At 49.8% G+C, this 26,224-nt stretch overlaps 2 protein-coding genes across 7 annotated transcripts in view; one reads left to right on the top strand and one right to left on the bottom strand.

Moving 5' to 3' along the window:
* Window positions 1-26,224, top strand: part of ACSF2 (acyl-CoA synthetase family member 2) — a 47,153-nt gene that overhangs the window by 10,507 nt on the left and 10,422 nt on the right. For 4 of the 5 annotated variants that reach the window (XM_049812087.1, XM_049812086.1, XM_049812088.1 and 1 more), the window contains 9 exons: window positions 5,116-5,311; window positions 6,702-6,830; window positions 7,904-7,957; window positions 11,067-11,185; window positions 11,412-11,574; window positions 12,005-12,100; window positions 13,006-13,154; window positions 13,770-13,861; window positions 14,971-15,047. In XM_049812087.1, the coding sequence (XP_049668044.1) occupies window positions 5,132-5,311; window positions 6,702-6,830; window positions 7,904-7,957; window positions 11,067-11,185; window positions 11,412-11,574; window positions 12,005-12,100; window positions 13,006-13,154; window positions 13,770-13,861; window positions 14,971-15,047 (1,059 nt within the window). In that variant the 5' untranslated portion in view covers window positions 5,116-5,131. Of the gene's footprint in view, window positions 1-333; window positions 412-5,115; window positions 5,312-6,701; window positions 6,831-7,903; window positions 7,958-11,066; window positions 11,186-11,411; window positions 11,575-12,004; window positions 12,101-13,005; window positions 13,155-13,769; window positions 13,862-14,970; window positions 15,048-26,224 lie in introns of those variants that run through there. The other variant, XM_049812089.1, reaches the window with a different exon arrangement.
* On the bottom strand, window positions 16,328-24,418 carry CHAD (chondroadherin). Of its 2 annotated transcripts, none has more exons than XM_049812095.1 (4): window positions 23,528-24,418; window positions 19,718-19,881; window positions 19,360-19,505; window positions 16,328-17,312 (listed from the first exon to the last, which is right to left on the bottom strand). In XM_049812095.1, the coding sequence occupies exons 1-3, from the start codon at window positions 24,305-24,307 to the stop codon at window positions 19,364-19,366; spliced, it is 1,086 nt and encodes a 361-aa protein (XP_049668052.1). In that variant the 5' UTR covers window positions 24,308-24,418; the 3' UTR covers window positions 16,328-17,312; window positions 19,360-19,363. The 2 variants fall into 2 exon arrangements, with proteins under 2 accessions (XP_049668052.1, XP_049668051.1); XM_049812094.1 differs by having other exon boundaries at window positions 16,328-17,315.

Raw genomic sequence — 26,224 nt, forward strand, 5'->3', positions numbered from 1 at the left:
CAGCAGGTCCTGGGCACCGAGGAGCTCGGGGGGGGGGCGGGTCAGGCAAGTTCTTTGCCTTGCTTTTCTTCAGAGCTGCCTCTTGGAGCAAGTTCGTGGGAAAGAACAGCGAAACGAAAGCAACTGGCTTTGGGAAAGGCTTTGGAGGATTAGTTGATATTCAGAGCCTAATACTCACCCGGAGGTATGACTTCAAGGAGCAACTCCCCAAGAACCATGGGGAGGAGCCCTTGTTTACTCCCACATGGGGTCCGGGTGTTTCTTTTCAGCTGGGTTGAGATTAGGAGTGAGTGGCTGAAGCCCATGTGTGCAGCTGGGGCCAAGATTGCCGTCTCGGAATCTGTTCTTAGGCGGGATCAGAAAGGAAGAACGACAGAGAGTTTGCTGCAGTTTGGCCTCCAGCCCAGAATTGTGAGTGAAACTGAGGGGCAGGAACACAAAGCACTTGGAGAAAAAGACAGCGTGTTTAGAGGAGTAAACTCTTTCTAGTAACGTTACAAAAAAGTTTATTAAAGTTGTTAAGCAGTATTTATCCCTTTGGCAGGAATAGTGCAGGACGGGAAGAGGTGCAGTGGAAAAGGTAACCAGAAAGTCTGCTGCGGTAGGAATCTGAAATCTCTGGGGACTTGATCCTTCCTCAAACCAAACCAACCAACCAAAAGTAATCAGAATCTGCTTAACTCTTTAGTCAACAGGGTTGCTTTAAAGAGTAAAGAAGAGGTAAGGATAGAGCAGGGTTAACTTTCACCACCCTGTTATTGCAGTTGTGTTACCTAAAAGACCAAAAAGCTCTTGCTTTTTGGGGGAGAGGCTCCTGGTAGATGTCCACGAACAAAGGAACTGGCTGCGGAGTCCGTGAACCTCTTAGAGCATGAAGTCTGCAGTCAGGACGGTTCCCAAGCCCGGGGAGGGCAGGGCCCTTCATCCATGCACAGAGGGGATGGCACCACAGGTCAGGTCGACGTCCTTCACGGCTGCAAAGCAGGAGCTTGCTTGTGTGCTCGTCGTAGGGGACTGGAGGTTATGCCTCTGCCTTGTATTCATCTCTCATCCCTTCTGATCATTTCTGTAGAGGCTAGGGAAGAGTTAAAGGTGAACAATGAAACTGGTTATCTTATATCAACAACTATAAAATGTTAGTTGGGGCTATTCAGAGATAAATACAAAGAGCTCCTAGGATTAGCCGAGAGTGCTTGCTTCAGTCTGATCTGCTTGCTGCCATCGGGCAGAAGGTGCTGGCTGGGTCCGCCAGCGCTCGTTCGGCTGCCTGCCTGCCTTTTGCGCGAGGTGGGGAGCGGGATGCATTTTCCCTGGATCCCTGATGTTTCTCCGTTCAGTTGCGCTGTTGAGCTCCAGGGTTACGGAGTTTTGCAGGAGCAGCCGAGTGCTGAGGCTGGCTCATTTGCAGGCACCGCAGGCTGTCTTGCCGCTGGAATGTGTTGCCAACAGAAGGCAGGCGCTCTCTAAGAGTAGCGTTTAACAGTCTACGCTGAGACCCAAGAGCAAGCAGAGTTTTATTTGCTCTCCTCGGGCTGAGTCAGGGAAATGAGAGCTGCTGTAAGTGAAAACCATCAGACCGTTGGTCTTGTTTTATTTCCAGCAGCACCAGATGCTTCATAGGAAGAGGTGGAGGGTGAATTCCATCTTTTCTGTGACAAAGATGAACAAAAAGATTATTTCTAAATCCTTTGGACCCTTTCTTTGTATCAGGGTCTCTTGATACGTTCTTTCAGATGAGATGTATACACTTGCTGTTGGCTATAGGCAGGAGGGAGACCAACCCTATGTTATTTCCAGCATTATGCTACTGATAACGAATGTATCTTGTATCTGGCTCATTCCTTCTGTTCCTGACCCCCAGCGCTTCCAACAGCCTCCTGTGTTTTATCCCACACCTTTCACCCCTGCCATGGCCAGGAGATAAGTGATATGGAAATGCTGAAGCACATGTGAATGTCAGACCGGAATTCAGGGAGTTCAAAGTAGACGAGAGCTGTGAATTTTTGCTTTCCTTAATGTATATGAAGAAACCATGTGAGCAAGCACTTTGAGAGGAGTTAGTGACTCTGGGTTACGAGCATGAGATATCTTAGGCCCTAATTTCAAAGCTGTCGATGCTTTCATCTGAAGATGCAGCTGCTTGGGACCTTCAAGAGCAATCTGTGCGTGTTTTCACACCGTGAGGGGAACCAGCAGTATTTTCACAGTGTTTTGGAGGGCAGGGCTTTATAAAGACATCTTTTACTGCTCTTTGATGCTCTTTCATCCCCATGTTTTGGGGTAGGGAGGAAGCCGTAAGTGGAGGTGGAACTGTCATTTGGTTCTGGCTTTGCACCTTCTCGCATTTAGTGTGAAAGTCTGTGAAACCTGTTGGCTCTTCAGGCTGGGGAAAAAAATGAGAGAGTAAGACCAGAAAGCCTGGTCTGCCTAGTGCTTTGCCAAGATGTGACAGTGTAAAATATCACTCGTCTCGTTATGGGTTGCACAAGTACCTCTTGAAGGCTGACTGCAGAGAGCAGAAGTCTGTTTCAGCTGGACATTTTGGATTTTGATTGAATTTTATCGCAATCTGAATTTTCTAATAATTTTCCTCCCCTTTCCGTCTCTTTTTGGGGTGGGGTTTTTTTTTTTTTGGTTTTCAATCACACGGTAGAACAATGCATTGGACCAGATTTTTCTACCAATTAGTTCCTTGGGTGGTATCGCCGGAGAAACTGTGCGATCCGTGAAACGCTTGTGTTTACTTGCTCCCACTCCAGCCCAGTGCCGAGACTGTTCGGCTCCCAGTGACCCCTGAGATGGTGCTCGGGGAAAGTGTTCTTGCACAACCGAGTCAGCAGCTGCTCTCTGGCTGCTCCAGCCCTTCTCGGGCTGCAGGAGCGAGCAGGGACCTCTCTGTGCCTCAGCTGGCAGAGAAAAGCAGAGTGTTTAGGGACAGGCTCTGCTGAAATTGGAGGCGACTTGGCTTTGGAGAGATGTGAGTGTGGCTGTGTCCGTTAAACGTTTTTGCAAACAGCCTGTGGTTTCCTCATCTGCCTGCGTGAGCGGCTGGAGCCGCTTGTCTGAGGCTGCCCGACGGCGATGGGACAGTGGCTTCTCTGGTCGCCGTTTCAAATAGCGAGCGGCCGTGGCAGTGGCTGCAGTGGCTTTTACTGCTTTCCCAGGAGCGTTCATCCTTCCCTTGTGTTAGGCAGAGCTTTTTCAACCTGTATTTTCTATAACCTATATTTATGAAGGCTTTTCTGCTGCAGAGCTTGCTTTCATTTCCTAATTTATCTACGTGCGGTGCCCAGGAGCTTTCAAACAATACAAGATCAGTTTAGCACTTGTAACCTCCCTCCTCCTCCTCCTCCTCGGGCAGCCCTACAGCCTTGATGTGAGTCAGTGGGAGTTGCACAACCCTCCATCTGCCAAAAAGAAGTGGGGGAAAGAGGGTCGGGCCATTTGCTCTTGGAGCAAAACTTCCCCCCCGGAAGGTAAAAATCTTGTTTTGTGCTTCTCTCGAGACTGAACTCCACCCCATAGAGGAAGTAACTTCATGCTGAGTTTTGTTCCTTGTGGGCAGGGAACAAATCTTTTGTGGTAAATAGCACCCAGTCTTTGCAGAGTATGGATCCCATAACAAATGGGGGAAAATTGAGTTCAAGCTGATCTGGTTTTCTTCTCTAGGGCAGGGATCCCCCCCATTATACACTGAAGCGGCAAACGCAGGGCATTGCCTCTGAGCCGTGCACCCCACGAGTGTCACTTAACCCTGTCCTTCCTGGTCGTCTGAGGTGGGAACGGAGGAGCTGAGAGCACGGAGGGAGGCAGGGAAGAAGCGAGGAGAGACGGAGAAAGCGGGAGGCTGCCCGGGGGGGGGTGGCTGCTGGGGCAGGGAGAGGCTCAGAGCAGGAGGAGACGGAGAGAGAAACCGCGGCGAGAACTGCAGCGCTCGGATGGTCAGGAGCTGCGGTTTGAGGGGAGGTTGCTGCTTTTCCACTGAGGTTCAGACCCTTAATGATTTTTAAAATTATTTTCCCTACCGCCTTGCCCACAGCTTCTCATTGCTGCCTCTCCTACCTCTGTTCCCTCTCCGCCTTGGCCTCCAGCACGATGTCTCTGTGCTCCTCTCAAGGACCGTATCGTGCCATTCCTGCCCAGGTGCTGCTCTGCTGAAAGACCTCCCTGCCCTCCTCCTCCCCTCCTGCCCCATCTTTGCAGTGGGTGTATTCTCCTCCACCCTGCAAACCTGCTGTGTTACTGCCTCCGCACTTCTCCCCCCTCATCTTGCTGGGAGCTCCTGGTTTTACTGACGCTGTCGTCAGTACCGTAACCTCTTTGCCGTCTAGCTGGCAGAGATAGTAAAGCACGTACAGCCTGCTCGCTGTTGTGTACACAGACTGTTACTTTGCAAATGCCTCTCGGTTACGGCTTGGCTTCTTTGAACTCTTCTAAACAGTTTTTATTCTGTGGGATTAGACTCTTCTCTGCAGACTGTTTTGGAGACGGATAAAATGACATAGCTCTGACTTTAATTTTAACTTTCTCAGTCGTCTGCTCCTTCCAGCAGAGAGAAGCCAGTTGGGGGAATTTCCCTACAAACTGTTTTGATTGTGTTCCTTCCGAGTTATTTGCACTTTTTAATGTTGCAGAAAGACCAAACCCAGTTGCCAGCTCTCAGTAAACCGCAGAGTCTGTAATCTGTCCACAGATTCCCAAAACATCCAAGGTAGCTTTCACCCCAGGTAAATGACCGTAGCACCAGGCTGTGCCGGGTCTGCAGGGCTGGTGCCGGCTCCTTCCCCATCAGCAGCAGGGTCCTGGTTTCCAGCGGAGGGATGGAGGCTCTGCCTGTGCTGCCTGCTGGTGTGGGCAGGTCCAGGTGTGGGCGTGGGGTTTACGGAGACCGTCTGCCTGCCCAGTGCCCCCCGCGCTGCTGCACGTGCTTTCCAAGTCCTTTTGGAGGTCTTCCTGATCTTGACCCGCCGGAGCGGCTGCCCGTGGTTCCCACTAATGTGGGGACGTGCATCGGGTACTGCTGGTACCATCGGCAGGTTGATAATCCTTTCAGATGGGGAGAATGGTGTTGATGGGTTTTATTAAAAAATAGACTGTTCTCCTTTTCTTTCACAGTGCCCTGCACACAGGGATGCCCTCTGCCTGCCGCATGGTGACCAACAGCTATGTCCAGGGGACCTTAGACGTTCCCCTTCTCACCAAAACCATGGGCCAGTGCCTGGATGAGACCGTCGAGAAGTTTCCCGACCGTAACGCCTTGGTCTTCTGCCGAGATGGGGTTCGGAAGACGTTTGCTCAGTTCAAAGAGGAGGTGAGTGCCTGGTTCGCCCCTCGGCGCGCCCGGGTGGGTGGATAACGGCAGCAGGCGGCGTGATGGAGAAATGGAAACCGGTTTCATTGCTGAGCTCAGGAGTGAGGTTTGTTGTACGTGGATCTCCATCCTGGCCCTGAGCAGAGGGTGAGAGCAGCTCCCCGGCAAACACCCGGTGGGTACGTGCTGCCTTTGTCCTCTTTGGAGTCTCGAGACCAAAGGGAGAAGGTAGCGTATGTAAAATGTTTGCTGTATGTCCCAGAACGAGATTTCATCCTGAAAAATTATCACCCCTTCTGATGTGTTCTGGGCTGAGTCGTGGTGTTTTTCTCCACTGGAGTAGGCTCCAGCTCTTCTGTTAGTCACTCTGCTCTGACTGTCAGAGGTCCTGAGTGTGTGAAAATTTCTAGTCCAAGCACAAAGGCAACTGCATATGATATTGGTCTCCATATCATACACAAAATGGGTGCGTGTGTATCTATGTGTGTGTGTATGCATGCATGTTACATAAAAATATATGGTTATACGTATTCTAAATGGAGGGGCAAAATTTCAAGGCTCAGTACCTGGAAAGTTTCTATGAAGTGTATAAATGTATTATATAATCTTCGATAGGAAGAAATATTTTTGTTTTTTAGATTTAGTAGTGTTTTGGTTACATCCATTCAGATAAATAAGATCAGCTGTGTTCATACTAATTTTAAGAAGTAGGCTGTAGTGCAACTAAATCAGGGAATAGCTATTCTTCAAATTCATTTTTCCTACAAGGTAGATTTCATAAATTTGAGAACATAATAAAACTATAAAAACTTTCCTGAATACTTCAGAATATTTATATATACATCTGCACACCTGAAACACACTTCCCATATTGCAAAATAAAGTAGTCATGTTAATATAGTGGCTGAATTCAAGCTAATGAGGGTAGGAACCCCAAACTGGTAAAAAAATCACTCGATACAGTTTTTTTCACCCAAGTCCTTTTCGAAGTAAGCGATATGCCAGAACGGAGGCAGATCCAACAGCATAGATGGGCCCAGCTTATGGGTAAGGCTTAGTCTTAAGTTGAGCTGATGAGAAGCTAGACACTAAATAGTCTTTGGGCAAGAATTAATTTGCAACTGTTTGTACATAATTGCCTATTTTGGTTTCCTTCCTGCTTTGTTGTGTTGTTCCACGCTTGTTATTTTTATGCTTTCAGTCAACCTGCTGAGCAGGGGCCGGTCTGCGCTCTGCGGCTCGGAAGATGCTGCTGCTGCAGCCGTAGGCATTCTGCCCAATTTCAGCTGCAAAGACGATGCTTTTTCCCCCCAGAAAGCAGCGCCTGGAGACATATATCCCCCGCTGCATCCTGTGTGTGATCCTCAGGCTCTTCTCTTGTATTTCACAGGTGGACCACGCGGCAGCTGGGCTTCTGGCTCTTGGCCTGAAAAAGGGAGACCGGCTGGGGATGTGGGGTCCCAATATATACGAGTGGGTTCTCATGCAGTTTGCAACCGCTCAGGCAGGAATCATCCTGGTAAGGAGTTTGCTGTGTCTGGGTTTTTAGCAGGCTCTTGGGAAAGGAAATGGAGACAAAGGAGCAATAGGAGATACTGGAGAGTAAAGTTTATTGTCTCTTCTCTTTTTTTTTTTTTTTAATTTTTTTTATTTTTTCATGCTCTTACCCAGCATGTTGGCTATAACTGAATCCAGTATTTAAACAAGATCCATGCAGCCCTCTGCGTCTTTGTCCTCCGCTATGTAGGAAAGCAGACTGCAGAGGAAGGAGCAGCAAGCAATGGACTGCTGTGAGCTAGCTCGGAGCAGCCGATGATAGGAGGGGATGTGCTTTTGCCTATAGGACCATTTTTAGGTAGCATGCTGCTGTCCTAAGCCGTTACCACCTATTTAGATCCCTTCTAAATAGGGCCTGTATTACTTCGTGGTGCAAACGCTCACTTAAATATCTAGTCCAAGCTGCATATCCCTCAAAGCCAATTTTCATTTGATAGTATGACCTGGCCCATTCACCAAAATGCATCTTACATAGACAGTGTACCGTGATAATGACTGCACCCTGCCTTCTGGTCCCTTTGCTTCATCACGGTTCATCCCAGTGTCTGCTAAGACATAGTAACAGGGTGGATGAGCATGGCTCAATATGAACCTGATGGTGAACTCAACTCCAGTGGCCAATACTGCTTCTGAGGAGAGTTGGACAGGAGAAAGCTGGTATTTTCATGGTTGTCCATCAAGAAACCTGACTTGCACTTGAGTTTTGAGTCTTCGGTTTAGTGGATTGAATGTCTGCCCGGGGAGGCAGGAGGTCTGGTTTCTGTTCCTGAAACTTTATTTTGACTATGTGACCTCACATAGATCTCACTTTGGGTTTTTTTTGGTTGTTTTCTTTTGTGCAAACACAGGATTCAGCTAATTTTTCTGGTGAATGTGAAATGCCTGTGGTGGTGAGCTCTTAGTTCTGCGTGTTGGAGGAGAGGCTGCACGTGTGGCTTGTCCCTGGGAGAACTTTTCTGTTGGAATATGTGTTAGGGGAGAGGGTTTTCAAGGCAAGGGTAACTCTGATCAACTTTCTCATTTCTCCCTCTTCAGGTATCTGTGAATCCAGCCTACCAGGCTCTTGAGCTGGAGTTTGTCATCAGGAAGGTTTGTATGGCACTTGCTGGTAATGCCAATTGATTCGTTGTGAGAACTCATACGTGCAGCTGTCTGTTAAAGGGGGTAGTGGGGACACAGTACAGATGAGCTTCTGCTTAAGCACTTGGGCTTATCAGGAAGAGGCAGGGAGAGCTGGTCAGAGAACGGGGCTGGTGGTGGCCACATAGAGGGAACACCACCACGCAGTGACCGAGGGGATGAAGCTGCCGTTAAGCGATCCCGTTTGTTGTTGTTCCCTTTGGCTGCCTCCCTGTCCATTTGATGGAGACTTCTGCATCCTTCTCATCCCTCTCTCTCTGCTAATAACCGTGTACTGCCAATATTACACCAATAATAACCATACCTGCCAGCAGTTGTTTACTAGGGAATGAGGAGAACAAGGCAAGACTAAATATCTGACCCAGGGACTCTTCTACCCAAGAAGCTGGCAGCCAGGACAGCAGAGACTATGTAGTAACAGCAATCTCTAGAGGCAACATCTGTCTTAAGTCAGTTCTAACTTTCCCACACTCATGCTCCAGCCTGGCCTGGATGAAGAGCACCGAGCAGCTGTCCTGCCTGCCTCCCGCTCGGGGCAAAAATCACCTTCTGCGATTTTAACCTTGAAAGTAAAAAGGAGGACGGCTCAGAAAGGACCAGCCCACTTGGTAGCTTGTTTTCTCCTTCCCAGATGTGTCCTAGGCCTTGCTGGCCTTGAGTTTAACCTGGTTTAAGTCCTAGGTATTGCCGCTGCTTGACATCTTTCTGATGTCTGGTTGTGGCTGCCTTAGCTACCCTCGTATACCTGCCCGGGTTTGAGTGTGCAGTGTGCAGAGCACTGATCAGTTTAAATTCTTCTGGCTCCTTAGTTCCAGTAAAGAGGAATCCAGGCTACTACACATTTGACAACTAGAAATTAATCTTAGGATTAAGAAGCTAACTTGCTCACCTGTGGTTTGTTCAGCTTTAAATCAAAGGCTGATACTAGAAGAGCTGGAACCACAGCTGGGTCTTCCCAGCACCATCCAAGTTCTGGCTTTACCTAGAAAGAAGTGGATAATTTCTAGCAACAAAGAGAGACTTTTCTCTCGCATCAGTAAGTCTGTAATTCAGTTGCTGGGCTGCAGTTTGAGTTCCCATTTCATCCTTCGTTTAATCCTCTTACGGTAGTCTCAGTGGTGTCACTCCTCTTCTCATACGTTAGGATTGAGCGCAGTGCTGCGGTGAAGCACGTCTCTTCCAGTGTGGGTATCCGCTTCCTTCTCTCACCAGGTGGAAATGTAAATGACAGTAGTACTTCCCTTTTTTTCCCAGTGAGACCTGGCTTTTGTTTTCCTTTTCATCTCTGTGTGTCAGATTCTGCTCCGATTTTTCTCCTCCAGTGTAAATCTGCAGTGTCGATGGGGTAGGAGCAGAAACATGCTTCAGCCCTGTTGGGAATTACTCCTGTTTCATCCTCCCAGGTTTTCTAGCATTCCTAGCTTTCCCGTGTACCTTTGGCACTGGGATCTCTGGTGTCCCTCACCCCCGAATTATTTGTTTGTCTTTGTTTATTGTGCAACAAACCCCCTGAAGACTTCAGGGCTTTGCCTGTTGGATCCTGTGCAGCCCCTCCCTTGCTCCATCAGGTTCCCTGCCTTTGGTATAAATAGAAATACATGCTGAATAACCATTCCTCCGATTCCGGCTGTGTTTCCAGGGCTTTGTAAAAGCAAACTGATGACAAGTTTCGTATGACAGGTACTTTGAAGATGGATCTGCTGCCATTCAGGTTGAGACCAAGTGGGAAATGGCCAACTAGAGACCCTTATCTCATATAGCATCTGCCCTGCAAGCTCCTCTCCTCACAGCATCTCGTTTGCAAAGCTAGTTGAACCAAAATAGTATTTTGAAGGAACTAATAGTAAAAAGTTACAAAGGCCCAAAACATCCCAGAACAGACTCAGTCCTGTGGGTTCTGGGCAGACTGTTCCAGAAAATAGAGCAAATGTTTGTCTTCCCTTCTGACAAACCCCAGAGGGTACTTACAAATAATTTATTGGCATAGCCTTGGTCTCCTTATTTCATGGACCTTGGGAAAATAATGAAAACAGCCGAGTAAATCATTTATATAAGTAGTTTATTTGACAAGAATGCATTTTCTGGAAGATGAAAGCAGTTTGCAAATCTGGGTCAAATTCAGCAAATCTCCTCTGCTGAAAAAGAAATAGAAATTCTTGGAGTAATTAAAGTGCTTTTTTTCAGGATTATGTAAATGTAAGGGTTGAATGAAAAAATGTTTTAATTTTCAAAATAGCTAATGCTTTAAGAAAAGGTGGAAAAATCTTAGGAAACGGAAGATCTTAAAAAACCCACAACAAAACCTTGGCTTGACGTGAGAGGCAGTCTTTAGGTTTCCTTGTTTTTCCAAAGTTCTGCAAAAATCCTCATTTCAGATCAACCAAATGAATTATTTTTTTCTTCATATTTTGGAACTGGGCTTTTTGTTAGCGTTGGGACTCCTAATCTGAAAAATGAGTTGTTTGCCTTGTGCTTACAAGTAGGAGTATTGATCCTGGGGGAAGAGGGAACCTCAGGCTGCAGCTCCGCTCTCTTGCCCAGCAAAAAGCAACCAGCCCATCCTGAACCAAACACCGGGGAGGAGCAAAGCACCGGCTGCACACCTGGATCAGGGCTCGGGGTGCTGGGCATGTAGTAACAACACCCTGCCCTGTGTTTGCGGGGTTTTATGGGTGCACAGCTGTAAGGGCTCGGTTTGCATTTGCCCTCGGTGAACCTGCCTGCTGGAGGCACGTCCCCAGCGCCGGGAGGTTGGCTGCTGCACCTTTTGCATCATGCAAAGACCCGTGTCATGCTCTTCTGTGAATCTTTAAACTGCTGCACGCCATGGCTCTTGCTAGCAAGAGTTAAAAATCTCCAGGTTAATCTGGAGTGAGCTCATTGTATGGCGTGCTTACAGAAACGAGCCATGGAGAAAACCCCGGTGTGGTGGTAATGGCTAACGCTTGCTGCGTGGGGTCACAGGGCTGCGCGCGTTCCTGTGTCGCTGACTGCTCTTCATCGTGTCCTGAACATCAACCCGACGTGACTTCTCATGAGTTTCTGTCTCCCTTCGCAGGTTGGCTGTAAGGCGCTGGTGTTTCCCACTCAATTTAAAACACAGAAATACTATGATATTCTAAAGCAGTCATGTCCTGAGCTAGAAAAATCCAGTCCGGGGGGAATAAAGAGCAAAAGGTGAGTTAGGAACATCTGGTGTCTTTGCACTGACCTCGCAGCCGTGTCCTGCCTTGTGTCCTCCCAGCTGCCCAACACAGGCTCTAGCAGAAGGAGGACCTGCACGAGGTCTCATATGAAGAGAACGGGTTAGGCTGTCCTGGAAGTTTACCCTGACCAGTGTACGCCTATCCAGGCAGTTTTCTCCTTGCTCCATTATTGTTGATGGTATTTTTCATCCTACCAGGCTCCCTGACTTATCCGTTGTCATCACGGTAGACTCCAAGCTGCCTGGCACCTTCCACATGGATGAAGTGATGCAGGCTGGGGACAGCAGCCATATGAAGCAGTTAAGAGCCGTGCAGCGGACCCTCTCCTGCAACGAGCCCATCAACATCCAGTTCACTTCAGTAGGTGCTTCTGTCTGCTCCATGCCTTGTGGTTGGGTTCCTCGCTGGGGACGCAGGGAAAGATGTGCGCGATGCTGAGCATCTCGTTTCCTTTGCCTTCTGCCCTCTGAGACCAAGCCCTGATTCCATCTCCTCCTGTAGGATGACGTGTTCTAGCGTTTCCCCTTACTCCTTCCATTCTTGATGCTCAGCCCTTTGTCAAGGGCTGATGGAGATGAGAGGGTGTCATGCGAATTGTGTCCAACTGAAGTTGGACCATTTTTTTGTGTGGTTTGGGATTAAGATGCTGTTAAAGAAGACGATACAGTCTCCCAGGACTGAACGGAATGCAAGATCACTTTGGAATCTGCCTGGGAAATTGCCCCAGAGAGCACACGTTGCTCATCTGTGGGAAGGGTGGCATCATTGCTTAGTGCCCTGTGTCTTTCAGGGGACGACGGGAAGCCCCAAAGGAGCCACCCTGTCTCACAGGAACATTGTGAATAATGCCAACCTGATCGGTCTGAGGCTGGGGATCACAGAGCAGGTGGGTCTCCGTCGGAACGCAGTTTGGGGTGGTCGGAGAGACCACGTGCATGGAGAGCGTTGGTGCTTGCTCAGCAGAAGGGCAGGATGTTTTGCTACAAACGACACTGAGGGATGCGCATGTGTAACATTTTTCATTTCATTGATGTTTCGTTTTAGTTTCATGTGAAGTTTTTCTGGAGGGGGAAAAAAAAAGATGCCTTTTTGTGGGGGGGAAATTGTGAAATTAATCACTTTTCATTTTGGCGAATACTCATTTCAAATAATTACAAGACTCTGGATGTTAGCTTTGAATTATGTTGAATGAAGTTTTAATTTATTTTACATGACTTTGTTTGATGTCATGTATACAGTCTTGTTGCTCTTATCAGGATCTGACCTTCCTATTTGTAATTCCTTTTAAAAATTGTTAAAGGCAAATACTTTCTTTTGAAGTTCTGAAGTAGTTATTTCTAACACAACAGCTTTGATCCAGAAAAAAAGATGGGTTGTTTCAATCAGTCTTCAGAGCCTTTGGTGTTTTTAAAAACAAAATAAAATTAATAGCATGTGCCGATTCCTGCATATTTCATGCCTGTCACAGCACTACCGCTCTTCTCTTCTGGCATATCGCAAAATAATGTGTAAGCGATACCAGAGCAAAAAGTCCAGCAAAGACAAGACATTGCAGAATTACAGGATGCAATTCTGACATTGAAAACTTCCCAAACTGATTTTTATTAAAGGCGGGAAGCATCAGCATCATGTTTCCACCTAATGGGAACACAGATGAATGTCAGATTTCCGGCAATGAGATGAGTTGGGGAAAACTCCTCTATTCAAGATCTTTGAGCTCCAGCAGTGAGAGGGGCTAGTCGCGGACTGGAAGATCTCCTCTCCTCACTGTTGTCTTTGGCTTGATCCCAGGACTGTCGCGTCGGTCTCCCCGCGCCCCTCTATCATTGCCTGGCGTCGGTAGGAGGCTGCATGGTGATGGCTCTGCACGGGTCCTCCTGCATCTTCTCGTCGCCGAGTTTCGAGGGGAAGGCTGTACTGGAGGCGGTGTCTCGAGAGAAGTGAGAGTTTGTTCGTGCCTTGCAACAGAGGAGTTCGTCGCCCCGTGGCGATGCGTTCTCCCCTTGTCTCGCCTGCCGGGCCGTTGCTCACGTTCTTCCTTCCCGCGATGGGAGAGGCAGGTTTGCTGGTGCACGTACTCGCACGGGCACTTCAGGAGCCTAAATCCTGCTTTTTCAGCTATGCTTGGGAGTTTGTCACGCTTCGCTTTTCCCCAAAATAAGGGCTCCTTCAGGTCACTGTAGGGCTTTGGCTGGAAAGCGTAGCAGTGTCTTAATTTGCTATGGCTGGTGTGTTTTTACACCTAACCACCTGCCCTCCTTCTCCAAGTCCAGCTCTGCTGCTGAGGCAGTTACATTTCCAGCTTGTTCTTCACGTGCAGCTTGTAAAACAAAAGAGCTATCGTTGTGTCTGCATAATACACACACATATATACTCATATATATTTTTATACATCCGTATGTATACGTGCACGGATGAAGAGCACGTCTGCTGTGCCTGCCTCCATGCTGCTGCTCCGTGGCCCCGTGCGCAGTGGGACAGGATGGGGTGCTGAGCTGGGGCTGAGCCCCGTTCCAGCTCTCTGCAGCTTTGCCTTTTCTCTCCCCTTCCTCAAGATGCTCGTTTGTAATCGGCACGCCAACCATGTATATAGACATGCTCTCCCAGCCGGACTTTGACTCCTACGACCTGTCGAGTCTCCGGGGAGGTAAGTCTGACAGCTCGAATGGAAGAATCCCAGGAAACTGGATATTACTGGTTCCCTGCTGGGAGGCTGTATTAAGCTTTGTGAGCAAATCGCTCAACGGGAGGGAAGAGTTTAGTTGTACAACCCTTGTGTTTCACTGTTAATTTGATGCTACGTTTCCTTTCCGTGGGGTTTCCTTCAAGAATTAGGCATTTTTAGGATTTCTTGCATCTCGAAGCAGATTGGGGAAGGACCTTTCTGTTTTATCTGCTAGGTCAGGGAGCTGGGAAGCCTGGTTTTGTTCGACTCGCGTCTCACCAACCACCACCGTGTGGCAGCAGATGCTTTGTGTGCTTTAGGCTGGTGCAGTCCCTAAAGCAGAGCCACGCTGTGATTTCTCTGACCTCAAGTTTCCTGCCTGTTTTTGAAGTCATTCATCTAAATCCTGGAGAGGGTGTGATAACGTGTGCTGGAGCTTTCTCTCTTGTCACAGCCAGCCTCGGGAATAGCTGAGCCGAAATGGAGAGGTCGCCAGCCCTTTTGAGGCAATAACAGCACAGAGAGAAGGTGGTGCTGGAGCATAAAGAAACATTTAAGCAGATTACCTAATCATCTCTGCTATGTGAAAAATGATCCTGTCTCATCTTGTTCCCCAGCAAAGCCTATATATTACCCTGCTCTTTTACTCTGTCATCCTAGGACAGAACAGGTGAAAATGTGATCTGCCCTTTCCCAAAAGGGCTGCTCTGTGCAAGGCAGGAGGAGAGGTTTTTGGGTTTATGGTGGTGATGATCAATGGGTGTGTTTGTCCTGCTAAAAATCTGTGCCTCTTTCTGCTCTGAATCTTCCCTTTTTGGGAACTACAGCTTGGACTACAGGTTTGTGCTATAGTTTATTTTCCTAACGAGCGAACTCTGCCAACCCTTAATTCTTTCAGGCAAACTGGCCTTGCTGCAGCGTTTTCTTCTAGAATAACTAGGACCTGTATCCGTAAAAATAGAAAAGTATTTTGACAGGAACCAGTGTATCCCAAAGATCTTGCCAGCATTTAAATCTGGGAGTGCAGAACCTTCTGAGGCTCCTGGGAATAGATGGTTTCCAAGAAGGTCATCTTTTCCTCTTTCTTCCAGGAATCATTGGAGGTTCTCCTGTTCCCCCTGAGATCATGAAGATGATTATCACCAAGATGCACATGCCAGAGATCGTGGTGAGTTGTGGCTGCTGTGACTAGAGCTACAAGTGGTGGTGGTTGTGGTGAGACCCTGAGCTTGGGCATCTCTGCACCGCAGCGGTACCCAGCAGTGCCAGAGCTGCTGGGATCGGGCGCGATGGGACCGTGGGTGCGAGGCCAGGCTGACGAGTGACGACGTAGAGGGGCTGGGAGGAAGAAGGGGGATTCTGCCTGGTTGCTGGTGGGGTGTCTGGGGAGAAAGCTTTGTAAGAAGAGAAGACTTTGCATTCAGTGTCGTAAACTGAGCTTCTGCTGGTGCGTTTCAAAGCTTTTATAAACCCTTCTGTTGTACATGCTGCAAGGATGAATGATTATGGAAGAGGCGTTCCTGGTTTGTATGGGTGTGGGTGGGTGCATGTGTTCATCTTGCTGCGGAGCTGTCGGATTTCTTTCACCATCCTGGCCTGCACGCAGATATAAAACCTTGTTGCCTGCTACGTGTTTGAGTCTGAACGTGGGAACGGCACCATCCACACGTGCAGCCCCAGGCTTGCGTTGCCAGAAGGGTAGCTCGTGTCGGAGCACGCGTGCTGCTGCTCCGTCGCATGTCCCTGCACCTTTGGCCTGAGCATCAGCATGTGTCCTGCGTGCGGAGGGGGTCAGGGGCACTCCGGGGGACACGTTTTCGTAGGCAGGTCCTGCCATCTGCATGTGTGTGTGCCTGTGAGCGTATGGCTGAGCCAAAAAAGGACTTTTCTGTTTTACTTTAAAGGAAATAACTTCGGTGCCACGCTGCTTGCAAACGCCGAGGAAGCAGACTGTTGTGGTGGATAAACACGCGGGGCTGGGAGTCAGATTAGGCGTGTTATTGTTGGCAGACCTGGACCGCACCAGGGTTTTACAGGGACGACTGTGTGCTCTGCCGCGGATCAGGGGAGGCCAGGGCATCTGTTCTGGAGCTGTCTCAGAGGCAGCCAGGGTTTTTTCCTGGATATGATGCTCTTAATGCTGAGCTGAAAACACCAGGGACAGCCCTGGTGCCATTGACTGGACTCTGTCAGGTGACAGCTACCTATTTTTATAGTAGGCTTGAGTTTGGCCTCGCAAAATATTCTCGGACAATACTACAAGTGCCCAGGACTCATTAGGTGTCACATGTTCCTGCTTTGTAGGGAGAGAGAAAGACTAAAACCCTCCCAAACAGTTGCTCTGCCCGTAGGATAAAGAGGATTAAGTCTATATTTGTACCACTGGTCTCGTGTTATTCCTGATCCCCCAGCCCTCAGACAGACACAGGGAGACTCGTTGAATTCATCTTTGCAGCAAGAGCTTTATACAGAAGATGTACATAAGAAAATATACAATTTGATTTCTATATAGGAGACAGAGGAGCTTTCATCCTCTTAAAGGTCATTTACACTCAGTTACAGAGGAATAAATATACATATATTTATATAACTCTTTAGGATTAAAAAACACAGTTAAGTTGCAACTGTGGTATTGTAATAGCCGTGACAATAAACCACAGTCATCCTGGTGTCCTGCTAGATCCTCGGGAGTATGGGCAGAGAGAAGAGGAGGGGTGCCCGAGCCAGGCTGCACGGCGCACGCCTTCTCCTCTCGGATGTACGTGCATCTTAGTAGACCCCACAGAGTGGGAGGGAATCCAGTCTTCAGATGGCTCCAGTTTTGGGGTTTCCCAGGTACTGCTTCACTTAAAGGATTTCTGGCCAACCTAGAGAGATTGCCGCCTTTTGGCGTGAAAGGGCAGCTCGGTCTCGGGGCCACCGGTTCTTGGTCATTGCTTCACCTATCCCCCTCAGCCCTGGCCTGCAGGGACCCCCTCCGTGGGAAGGCAGAGGAGTCTCTTTGCATGGGTTGAGACCAATTTTCCTGATCAAGCAGCTGGGGGAGGGATGCTCCTACCTTCCCGCTTGCTTCCACTCCACTGGGAAGGGAGAGACAGCGACCAACTGGTTGATCGGGGACGTGGGTTATGTTGCCTCTGGGAAAGATGACTGTGTTTTACCGGCAGGATCTAGGTTAGCTTGTCTTAGTATGGTCATGCATAGTTTAGTTTTTAAAAATGCCTCTTTTAAAATATATAGATGTCGGAAAAGATTGAAAAGGTGGATTCCATCCTGCGATCAGCAGAGAAGCGGGGATTCGGAGGAGGCTGGAGGTGGTCGGATATATCAGAAATGTTTCCTGACAGGTAGGAGAAGCTTAAGGAAGGACTCAGAAGTCAGTAGTTTTCTGATGGTTGAAGTGACCGGTCACCAGGACAGGCCATACCAGGGCCTGCTAGGGGAAAAAAAGAGAAGGCCACATGTTTAAGGGGATTTTTCAAGCAGATCTAGCATTTGTCTGCTTATTCTTACAGTAAGCGAATGAAGCCCATGCTTGAAAGTGAAGAGTTAGGAGTCAAGGAGCCATTATGAGTTCCCACAGTAGAGGAGATGGGTTAGTCCTGTCTCTGACCTCTTCTGTCAACTCATTACGTGACTCTTGAGTATCTTACCCAGAGCACTGATGGTCAGTGGGCGCTTCCTTCATAAAGGAAGAAACCCAAGAGTGAAATTTTCAAGGATAGTGAATTATTTTGGTGCTCTGGTTCTGAAAATCCAGGGCAGGTAGATTTTTAGAAACTTCCAAGCAGCTTTTCATCTGAAATGTGGTCAGTGACCCAAGTCACTGGTCATCCTTGAAATACAGACCCCCAGAGCTGACATCTTGAGAAAGCTGCCTGGCTCTCAAGAGGTGGCGTAATGAAGTCGGAGGTACTTCATATTCCTTAAAATCATGCTCACCGCGCTGGAGTGGGTTTGTGTGCCTGCATTCTGGCACTGGCACCTGAAAGTACCAAGCTTTGTCTTCTGCGAGACAGGAATAAATAGTTTTCCGTTTCATTTAACACTTGTAAACCTGTTTGAGAGAGTTGGATGGAAGGTGCTATGGAAAAACCAGGTATTATTGTCATGGTTTTCTTACTCTCACCATGGAGGAGTGAACTGGAATTGAGTTCAGGCAGGGAGAGAAGAAGGTTAAGAAGGGCCAGACCTGTAAATAAAATACATTTAAGTATTGTGGTTTAGAAAACTGAAGTTTTTCCATCCTCAGAGCGGAACTTTACCCGCCCTATATGGAACGACTGGTATTTCCATCTCTAATCCATAAAACCTCTGGCACTGTAAGAGAAATAACCGCTTTAGGAAGGCGCAGAGCCGCTGGCATCATCCCTGACATTTTGGTGATAAATTTACTTTCTCCATCCTGTTATGCATACCCTTAGTGACCTGGGGACCAAATGGCCGTAGCTGGGCTTCAGAATTCTGTCTCGCCCTTTCTGTTATGAAGGGGCACAGTGACAACCCTCGTTCGTACAGTGCAGCGCAGGGTCACTGCACTTTCCTTAACAAATGAGCAAAGGTCCCTTTCCCAAGAGCTTAGAAACTTGCAGGCTCATCCAAAGCCCTTTGGAATCCGTACAAGCTCCTGGGATGAGGAAAAGTAAAACGCTTGGGATGGAATGATGACAGTTGTGGCTTTTTTGCTACTCCGCACGCTGAATTTAATGCTCTTGGTAGTTTCCAGCTGCGGAAGGTGTTTGTGTGATAGGTTTTCCCAGTCGGTGTTTGGATTGGTAGATGTCAGCAAGCTCATTGCTCAAGGGAAAGTCAGCCCTGTCTCTGAATCACCTTCTGGCCCAGAACACTTTATTCAAAGAATATTTGCTGTCTTGAACCTCCCTCTTCTGGGACACTCATTTGAAGGCATCAGCCCTTGTTTTTAAATACCAGAGTGTCTTGGGTGGGAATTGCAGTTGCTGAAAGGCAGGTGCTCGACCGAGAACTGCTCCTTATGGAAGATGTCTATTTTCCTATGGGCTGGGCAGCCTGGGGCCAGATTTCCCAGCAATGTCCTGCCCTGGATTTCAGACCAGACCCGGAGGACCTTTACTAGGGCAAAAGGATGAGCATCTCTGATCATTTAGAACAGTAAAGCGTGTATGATCCCAGCTCAGGATAAGAGTGGGCTAAGTCCACCCTTGTTTTGACACTTAATTACATGTTTCACCCCTACTTGCTGCCCCAGGCCTGTGTTTAGCCCCATGTTTGTTTTACAGGGGTGACTATCCCTGATGCTCCAGGCACGTTCTCTGCTCCGGGAGCCCGTGGAGCCCAGTATTGCCAGGAGATGGAGCAGCTCTGAGCAGAGGCATCGGCAGGTGAATGGATGAGCCGTTTCGAGCCAAACCCTAATGTCACTGACGTCAGAGATAGAAGTGCCTATACCTTTGGCGGCATCAGGGTTTGCTGTAGGTCTGACTAAAAGTGAACCGTCTTACGTGTCTAATGGCGGCTTCCCTTCTTGGACCTCTTGGTGGGGAGCTTGCAGGTGCGGAGGGCCGGGGTGTCTCTGATGGATTGCCCCCGGTACTGCGCGGGCGTAGAGCAGGTCTCATCGGTACGGGTGCGATTGCCCTTCAGCCACCTGGGACGCGGGGAGAAAGAAGATGGGGAGCTTAAAAAAGGCACAAACCACCACGGACATCGCTGGCACCACGAGTGGAGGGGGCTGGGGAGAGAACTGCTGAGCACGTGGGCAGCCTTCGGCACCCTCCTCTTGCCCGGCATAGCTCGGGGGGGGACATCCGAGGAGACCCCAGGGAATGGAGGGGAGGGAAGGGGCACGTGGTGCCGTACTTGCGCAGATGTGCTAGCTGGCAGTTGCAGTGCCAGGCGTTTCGGGAGAGCGTCAGCGTCTCCATTTTGTCGAAGGGGAAGTTGCGGGGCAGCTGGGTGAGCCGGTTGTTCTCCAGGTGAGCGGTCTTCAGCACGGTCACACCGGCGAACGCGTTGTCTGCAAACTAAAGCACAAAGGTTTACGGTGAGGAACACTGAGCCAGGGAAGGGGACTTCAAACCTGAGTGCCTCTGTTCAAGGCTTATAGTGGTGTAAGCATGGAGGGAGCAAGAGGAGAGGAGCGGGGGGGGGGGGCCGGGCTCGCTGGAAGCCCTGGGCACCCAAGAGAGGTGTCAGGCTGGTGGGCTCATGGGTGATGGAGTCTTCTGCCTGAAGAGAGCTACGTCCCAAATCCATGGGGGATTGTCTTTGCAGCCACATCCCTAAATAAAGTGAAGTCTGGCAGCCCTCTTTATTTTTGAGCCATACTTCTCCATTCTAAATGAAGATATTTTCTGGGTGTATTCCTTTCCAAGGCTGGAAATCCTCCCAGCGCCTGTTGCCTTGCCTGTCCTGGAATGGCTGAAGGAGGGAGTGTTTGTGGCGTCTGAAGGGGCTGTAGACTTTGGCAGTGCCCGGGGGCTCCAAGTGGAAAGTTACACTTGGCATCGGAGCAGTGTAGAAATAGAGGCAGGCTTCCAGCGCCTCAACCTCCTCCGTTTTTTCTCATTTCCAGTGGGTTGTTTGCAAAGGATGCTGCAAGATTTGTCTTTTTTCGACTAACAGGCAGGCTTTAAGGGAGAGCCTCCCTTAAAAAGGCTGCCAAAGAGAGGAGAGAGGCTGTAGACCCGGCTCTGCAGCCCTCTCCTCTCTTCCCTGAGGCCTCATCCCTGGCTTTTTTCAGCCCACGGTTACTCAGGTTGGAAAGTTTCTTCTTGAAATCAAACCCCTCAGCACAAACTTCCTTGGCAGTGATGAATTGGAGAGGGGGTCATTGACAAAGCACAAAGCTCCTCTTGGCTATGACAAACCATTTCTCCCCTTCTCAAAGCGGGGGGGGGGAAGCTTTCTCGAAAGGGTGGAGAGGAGACTCGCCAGGTCTACCAGAACCCCCCCAGTCAAGGACCTGTGCTCCCATTTCTGACCAGAAGCTCGCGCTTCAGACAGGACCATCAGGGTGTGTTCAAGCTCTCTAAGCTGAAAAGCTTGACAGAGGAAATGCACTATTTTAAGCTGTGAACTTTTGTCATCTTCCAAATTAAGCAATGTTGGATAGGATTAGAGCTTAGCTAAGAGACTCCCAGAGTCCTGTAACTGTTGGCCAGTCAGCGGTGCTGGCCTCTGTGGTCCAAAACTGAGCTGACCTTGGTAGGTTTTACTGTGCTGATAGTGGAGCTGCTCGGAGAGATGCTGGCACGCCATGCAGCGGGGCGGTAAACTGGCCACGTTCTGGTTTGGACAGTGGTGTACTGTCTCAGCTGCTCATTCCTCTCCCAGCCCCATGAGAACAGTTCGCATCTGCTGGTAACAGCTGCTGCGTTGCCTGCCAGAGCATGCGTTTGTAAAGAAATGGGTGATTTTTTCCCTTATTTAGATGGAGGATCGCTGCTGCAATTTATTTTGCAATAAATACGCAGAGAGGGACGTACGTAAAGCTTCCAGGATCTGCGTTGCCTGGTTTCACGTTGATGTACGTGGTCGGTCCTGGCCCGTATGACGCAGCCCTGCAGGTGACTGGTGTGGGTCTGTGGTGCTGGTGGGGAAGGGGAGCTCTGTGCTGGAGCTGCAGAGCAGCCCAAGGGCTCTCCTCATTCTGCTCAAGTGCAATATAGGCTGGGATAGGTTTGTGTGGAAGGATTTTGCACTTGATTGGCTTTAAAAATCTTGCAGCCATGCAGGGAACAGCTAAGGACAGTATTTTTGTGAAGGAGAAAGAGCTGCAGTCAAGATGCCAGTGGCATTTAAAGTATTTAGTGGTGATTTCCTAGGTCGTGAGACCTCTGCGATTGGATGTCTCCTAGCAGTGCAAAGTTCATGCGTGGGCTGTTTGGATATGAGGCCTTTGAGGACTTGAAGAGGAAACTCTGAGCTGGGATGGGAGCTTTGTTTCCCTGAAAAAGAACGCAAGCCCTAAAGCTGCAGAAGCCACCCCTGTTAGTGCTGAGCCCATATCTTACTGGTGTCTTATTGGGCTGTTGGGGAGGAAAGGAGGCATCTGGCTGCAGAAGAGCCTTTAAAGGTCCTGTCCACGGGTGGTCACTGAAAAGAATGAAGTCTCTTGCTGGCTAGAATCATTAACCCTTGCTTTTTGGCCAATCCAAGGACACTTAATTCCCTGGAGCACCCCAGCATCATGGGTTAGTCTCATTTCTTCAATGTAATACTTGGGACTCTCATGTCTTTACAGCCGGTACAACACGTAAGCTATAATTTTTGACTTGCACGTGGTGAAAGTGCCTTAAAACTGAGTCTACCAAAGTGCTGTGACAGCATGTCTAAGGTCTTGCCTAGAGAGGTCAGTGGATTGTTTTCAAGTGTTGAGTTTGCTTGAGTAAGTAAACCTCCTGGAGAGGTTAGTGCTGGGAGTGGACAAGGACTTAAATACTGACTGAGTGCTACCGAGCTGGTTTAGGTAGTGTTGTTCTCCACCTGGGCAAGCTGTAATTCCAGTTTTTGAACGTTTTGGGATTCTAGATCCCCTTGAAGACTCTGATGTGTTCTATTCCTGGTAGCTTTCAGGTGACCTGTTCATCCTTGTGAGACACTCCGAGTTGCTCTTTGTTGCTAAGGAATTCTCTTTTTCATCACATCTTCCTGCATGTGGTGGGTGTTGCTTTTCCGTGAAGTCCTAGCCTGCCTTACCTGGATGCCCCTTTGTCTTTGGGCTTCCTGGCAAAGCATCATCCCAGGGAGAACTGCTCTGCTCCGGCTGGAGCACCCTCCCTTTCCAGCCCCGTGGGGTGCACCTAGGTCATCAGGCTGCAACAGGGTGCTGCTGCTCTTGCACCGTGCTCGTTTCTATTCTTGCACTGCCTGGCGCTTCGGAGGTCCTAATGCAAGTGATTCCCTGAGTGTGATGCTCCTGCCTATGGATCATGCTTTCTCCCGGTGGAAGGAGGGGGTTGTTTTGCCATTCGGGCTACCTGAATGTCCCTCCTCCTCTCCAGTGGGAACAGGGCCCCTTTGTAAGATGCTGCGAGAGTTCCTTTTGAGAGAGCATCAATAAACAAACCTTTCTTTATGATGTGTAAAGTTGGGAGGCACGGAGGGGGGTGAAAGTGAAGGTCCGTATGCCTACCTGTCTGCAAGGCATGGGTAAGAAACCGCTGCTGTTCACAGCCCCTCCCGAGGAGTCTCCCCCCTCCCAACCTACAACAGGTACCAGGCTGAACGAAGGAGGTAGAGCAGGTCAGCTCTGCAAGGTGGCAGTGCCCTTCAGTCCCTTGAGTACGAGGCAGACGCTCGCCTCTCGTCCCACGCCTTGTGTCTGGGATGATGGAAGGTTGCCAATTGTCCTGGAGCACCCCAAATACTTTTCTTAATGACTGATGTCACCTCCAGCTTGGGAGGGCATGTGCTGCCTTTCCAAGGAGTTTGATCAGCTCCAGACAATTTGGTTTTGCATAAAATAACTCAACAGAAGGGTGGAGTACTCTCTCTCATCCCTTGTCTGGGCCATGGCAGGGGTGTTAGCCGGCCTGTGCCTCGCCGTCTGCGGAGCCCGCAGAGCTGCGTCTCCCCTCTCCTCTGCAAGGGAGGGACAGCAAAGCGAGGGCTTTGTAAAGGAGAAGCCCTGTGTTTCTTATCTGGAACAAATGGCAAGAGACTCACCTTCTTCAGTTTCATGTTGTCCAGGTTGAGTGTCTGCAGGTAACGCCCGAAGGACTGGAAGGCATTGTCGGGGATGACCTCAATGGGGTTATGAGAAAGCTTCAGTTCCTCCAGCACTCTCAGCTTACTCATTGCGCTCACAGGATAGCTGCTCAGCTGGTTCTTGTCCAGGTGGAGGACAGCGAGGTTTTCGACATCCTCCAGGGCCCCAGGCAGGAGGTTGGTGAGGGAGTTGTCAGAGAGGTAGAGCCAGCGCAGGTCTTTAGCCCCATTGAAGACCCCCGGTTTCAGCTCCCGGATTTTATTGCTGCCTAAGTGCAGGATGAAGAGGTTGACAAGAGGAGAGAGGAGCCCTTTGGATAGGTCTGGGATCTTGTTCTGGTCCAGGTACAGGTAGGTGAGCTCAGAGAGGTCGTCGAAGGCTCCTGGCTTTATGACACTGATCTGGTTGTCAGTGAGATAGAGGTAGACCAGGCTCTTGAGCCCCCGGAAGGCTCCAGTTGAGATCTCCTTGATCCGTGAGCTCTGGAGGTGCAGGGACACCAGTTTCTTCATGTCACGGAAGCCGTTGGTTGGCAGGACCTGGAAGTTGTTCTTTTGCAGGTTGAGAAGCCGCGTTTGCTCAGGCACCTTGGGGATCTTCTGCAACCCCGCGTTGTCGCAGATGACGTGCTGCAGGTCTCCACCGTGACAGTGGCAGCTCGGGGGACATGCCTGCGTGATGGAGGCGAGACATGCCAGTAGGCTGAGGACACTGAGGAAGAAGCCTGACCGATTCATGGTCAGATCTGGAATTAGTGTGGTGGGAAGAGAAGCAGCAGGAGGAGGAGGAGGGAGATGGGTGGGAGAGAGAGAAACTGGGTTTGCAGCATGCTGAACACAGCCCTATTTATAATGTTATTAAAAAGCAAAATCCCTTCCCACAAACCGCAGGCAGCAGCCAGTTGGAAGCAACTGGCTTTGGGAACTCACTGTGAGCTTAACCCCTTGGCACCAGGCAGAGGAGTGTCCGTGGTCCTGCCTGGCCCCGCTGCCGAAGCGACTGTGCTGAGGTAGTTTTCCTCTCTGCAACAGGGAGGCAAATGGTCAGGAAGAACAAACGCAGACCTGCTCTGTGGGGAACTTCTCTGGTCCCTGCTGAGCCAAGCGGGGCCCAGATTCGTCAGTGGGGGGAAAAACAACCTGTTTTGGTTCAACGGCATGGCAGGGAGCGCTGCTCTGCTCCGCAGCCACCTCGTGCTGAAGCTTTCAGCAGGCTCCGGGGCTGTATTTAGCCTCAGCTGGTTTGGGGAGAAGCACCTTGTCCTGTTATCAGAGGAAGTTTTTTGGGGGGGTCTTGTCTTGCTGATTTCAAAGGAGTTTGCCTGAGGAGGGGTGGGAGAAGATAGGAGCGATACGGGGTCATGCCAAAGGCCAATGGTGCTGTAGTTGCTCTTGCGATGTAAAATTTTTTTGAAGACTTCCAGATCTAGACTGCACCTAAGAGTTGGCCAAGAAAGGGAGAGCAAAGACAGGCTTAATTTCTGCTGCGTCTTTTCCTACGAGCGGCTGAGTGTGACGCATGCATGGTCATGGTCAGGAGACCTGTGCGAGGGGTTTTTTTCTCAGCCCACGGCACTGGGGAGCAGTGGCTGTTGCCTTCCAAGAAGAGCTGGGGCGGTGGCACGTGGGGCTCTGGGGAAGCAGCGGGGCATGGGCTGGTGGATATGAAATGTTGGACAATGGTGCCCTGCTGCGTGCCTGGCTCAGATGAGGTGGATGGCAATGCCTGCAGCTCTGGAGACAAAGCTGTGGGCAGCAGTAAAGGGACGGTGAGGTAGCCGAGTGAGGAAATCGCTGCTGGAGCTGGGACTAGGGTCTGCCTTGGCTCCTGTCTTGGGGTGGCAGTGGGAAAGGTGAATTAACGGCATGGGATGTCCTTTGTTCTCCCGATAGAGAAGGCTAAAGCAAAGCGGTTAAAGCCCCAGCGCCTGCTTCTGTGAGTGTGAAGAGAGAGATCCAGGGGTTGTGGGGTGGGGTTTGGAAGTGGAACATTTTGAACTGATTTCCAGCCAGTTCCTGGCCGCAGCAAACAGCTGAGAGCCCAGCACATAACTGTGAGCTTGTTGAGATTTCTGCTCCTGAGGCTGGCTGCAGAGCCCCAGCGGAGCTTTTGCAGAGGCGAGACGGGCTCAAGAAAGGGAGGAAATCCAAGGGCTGACTTAGGACACAGACTGGCTTATTCACCGAGATTTCTGGGTTTTTCCATTGTTGCAATGAGGAATTAGCCAGCGCCGCCGAGCGTGCTCCGGACGATGTTATGCAAACTGCCTGGCAGCCCGCGCTCCGCTCAGCAGCTGTCAGTCTGAACGGTGTTTTCATTGCATGACTAATTTGGGGGAGAAAAGGGGCTTCTGGGGTGGGAATGTAGGTTCCGGGGAGCCTGTGGGGCAGGTGGGGTTGGCCAAATGATGGTGTAACGTGGGCCCTCGGTGCAAACCAGGCCGTGTCAGGCTTCCAGTGTTGGTCAGCCCTGAGGTTCAACGTCCTGCTGTCAAGCAGCTGGGGCCTTGCCACTCGCCTCAGCACCAAGTGCTTCTCCTGCCTCATCTCCGGAGAGATGCTCTGACCGTAGGAGCTCCAGGCTCCTGCTGGAAGGACCTCCTGCAGGACTCACTCCTGTAGTTACTGTAGGACTTAAAACTCTTATATCAAAAC

The sequence above is a fragment of the Accipiter gentilis genome, chromosome 10, assembly GCF_929443795.1.
Source record: "Accipiter gentilis chromosome 10, bAccGen1.1, whole genome shotgun sequence".
NCBI lineage: Eukaryota > Metazoa > Chordata > Aves > Accipitriformes > Accipitridae > Astur > Astur gentilis.

Coding starts and splice junctions, on each gene's coding strand:
- CHAD (XM_049812095.1), bottom strand. CDS start 24,307: ATGAATCGGTCAGGCTTCTTCCTCAGTGTCCTCAGCCTACTGGCATGT. Junction 19,882..23,527: donor ACAACATGAAACTGAAGAAG/GTGAGTCTCTTG, acceptor TTTGTGCTTTAG/TTTGCAGACAACGCGTTCGC. Junction 19,506..19,717: donor CAGCTAGCACATCTGCGCAA/GTACGGCACCAC, acceptor CCCGCGTCCCAG/GTGGCTGAAGGGCAATCGCA.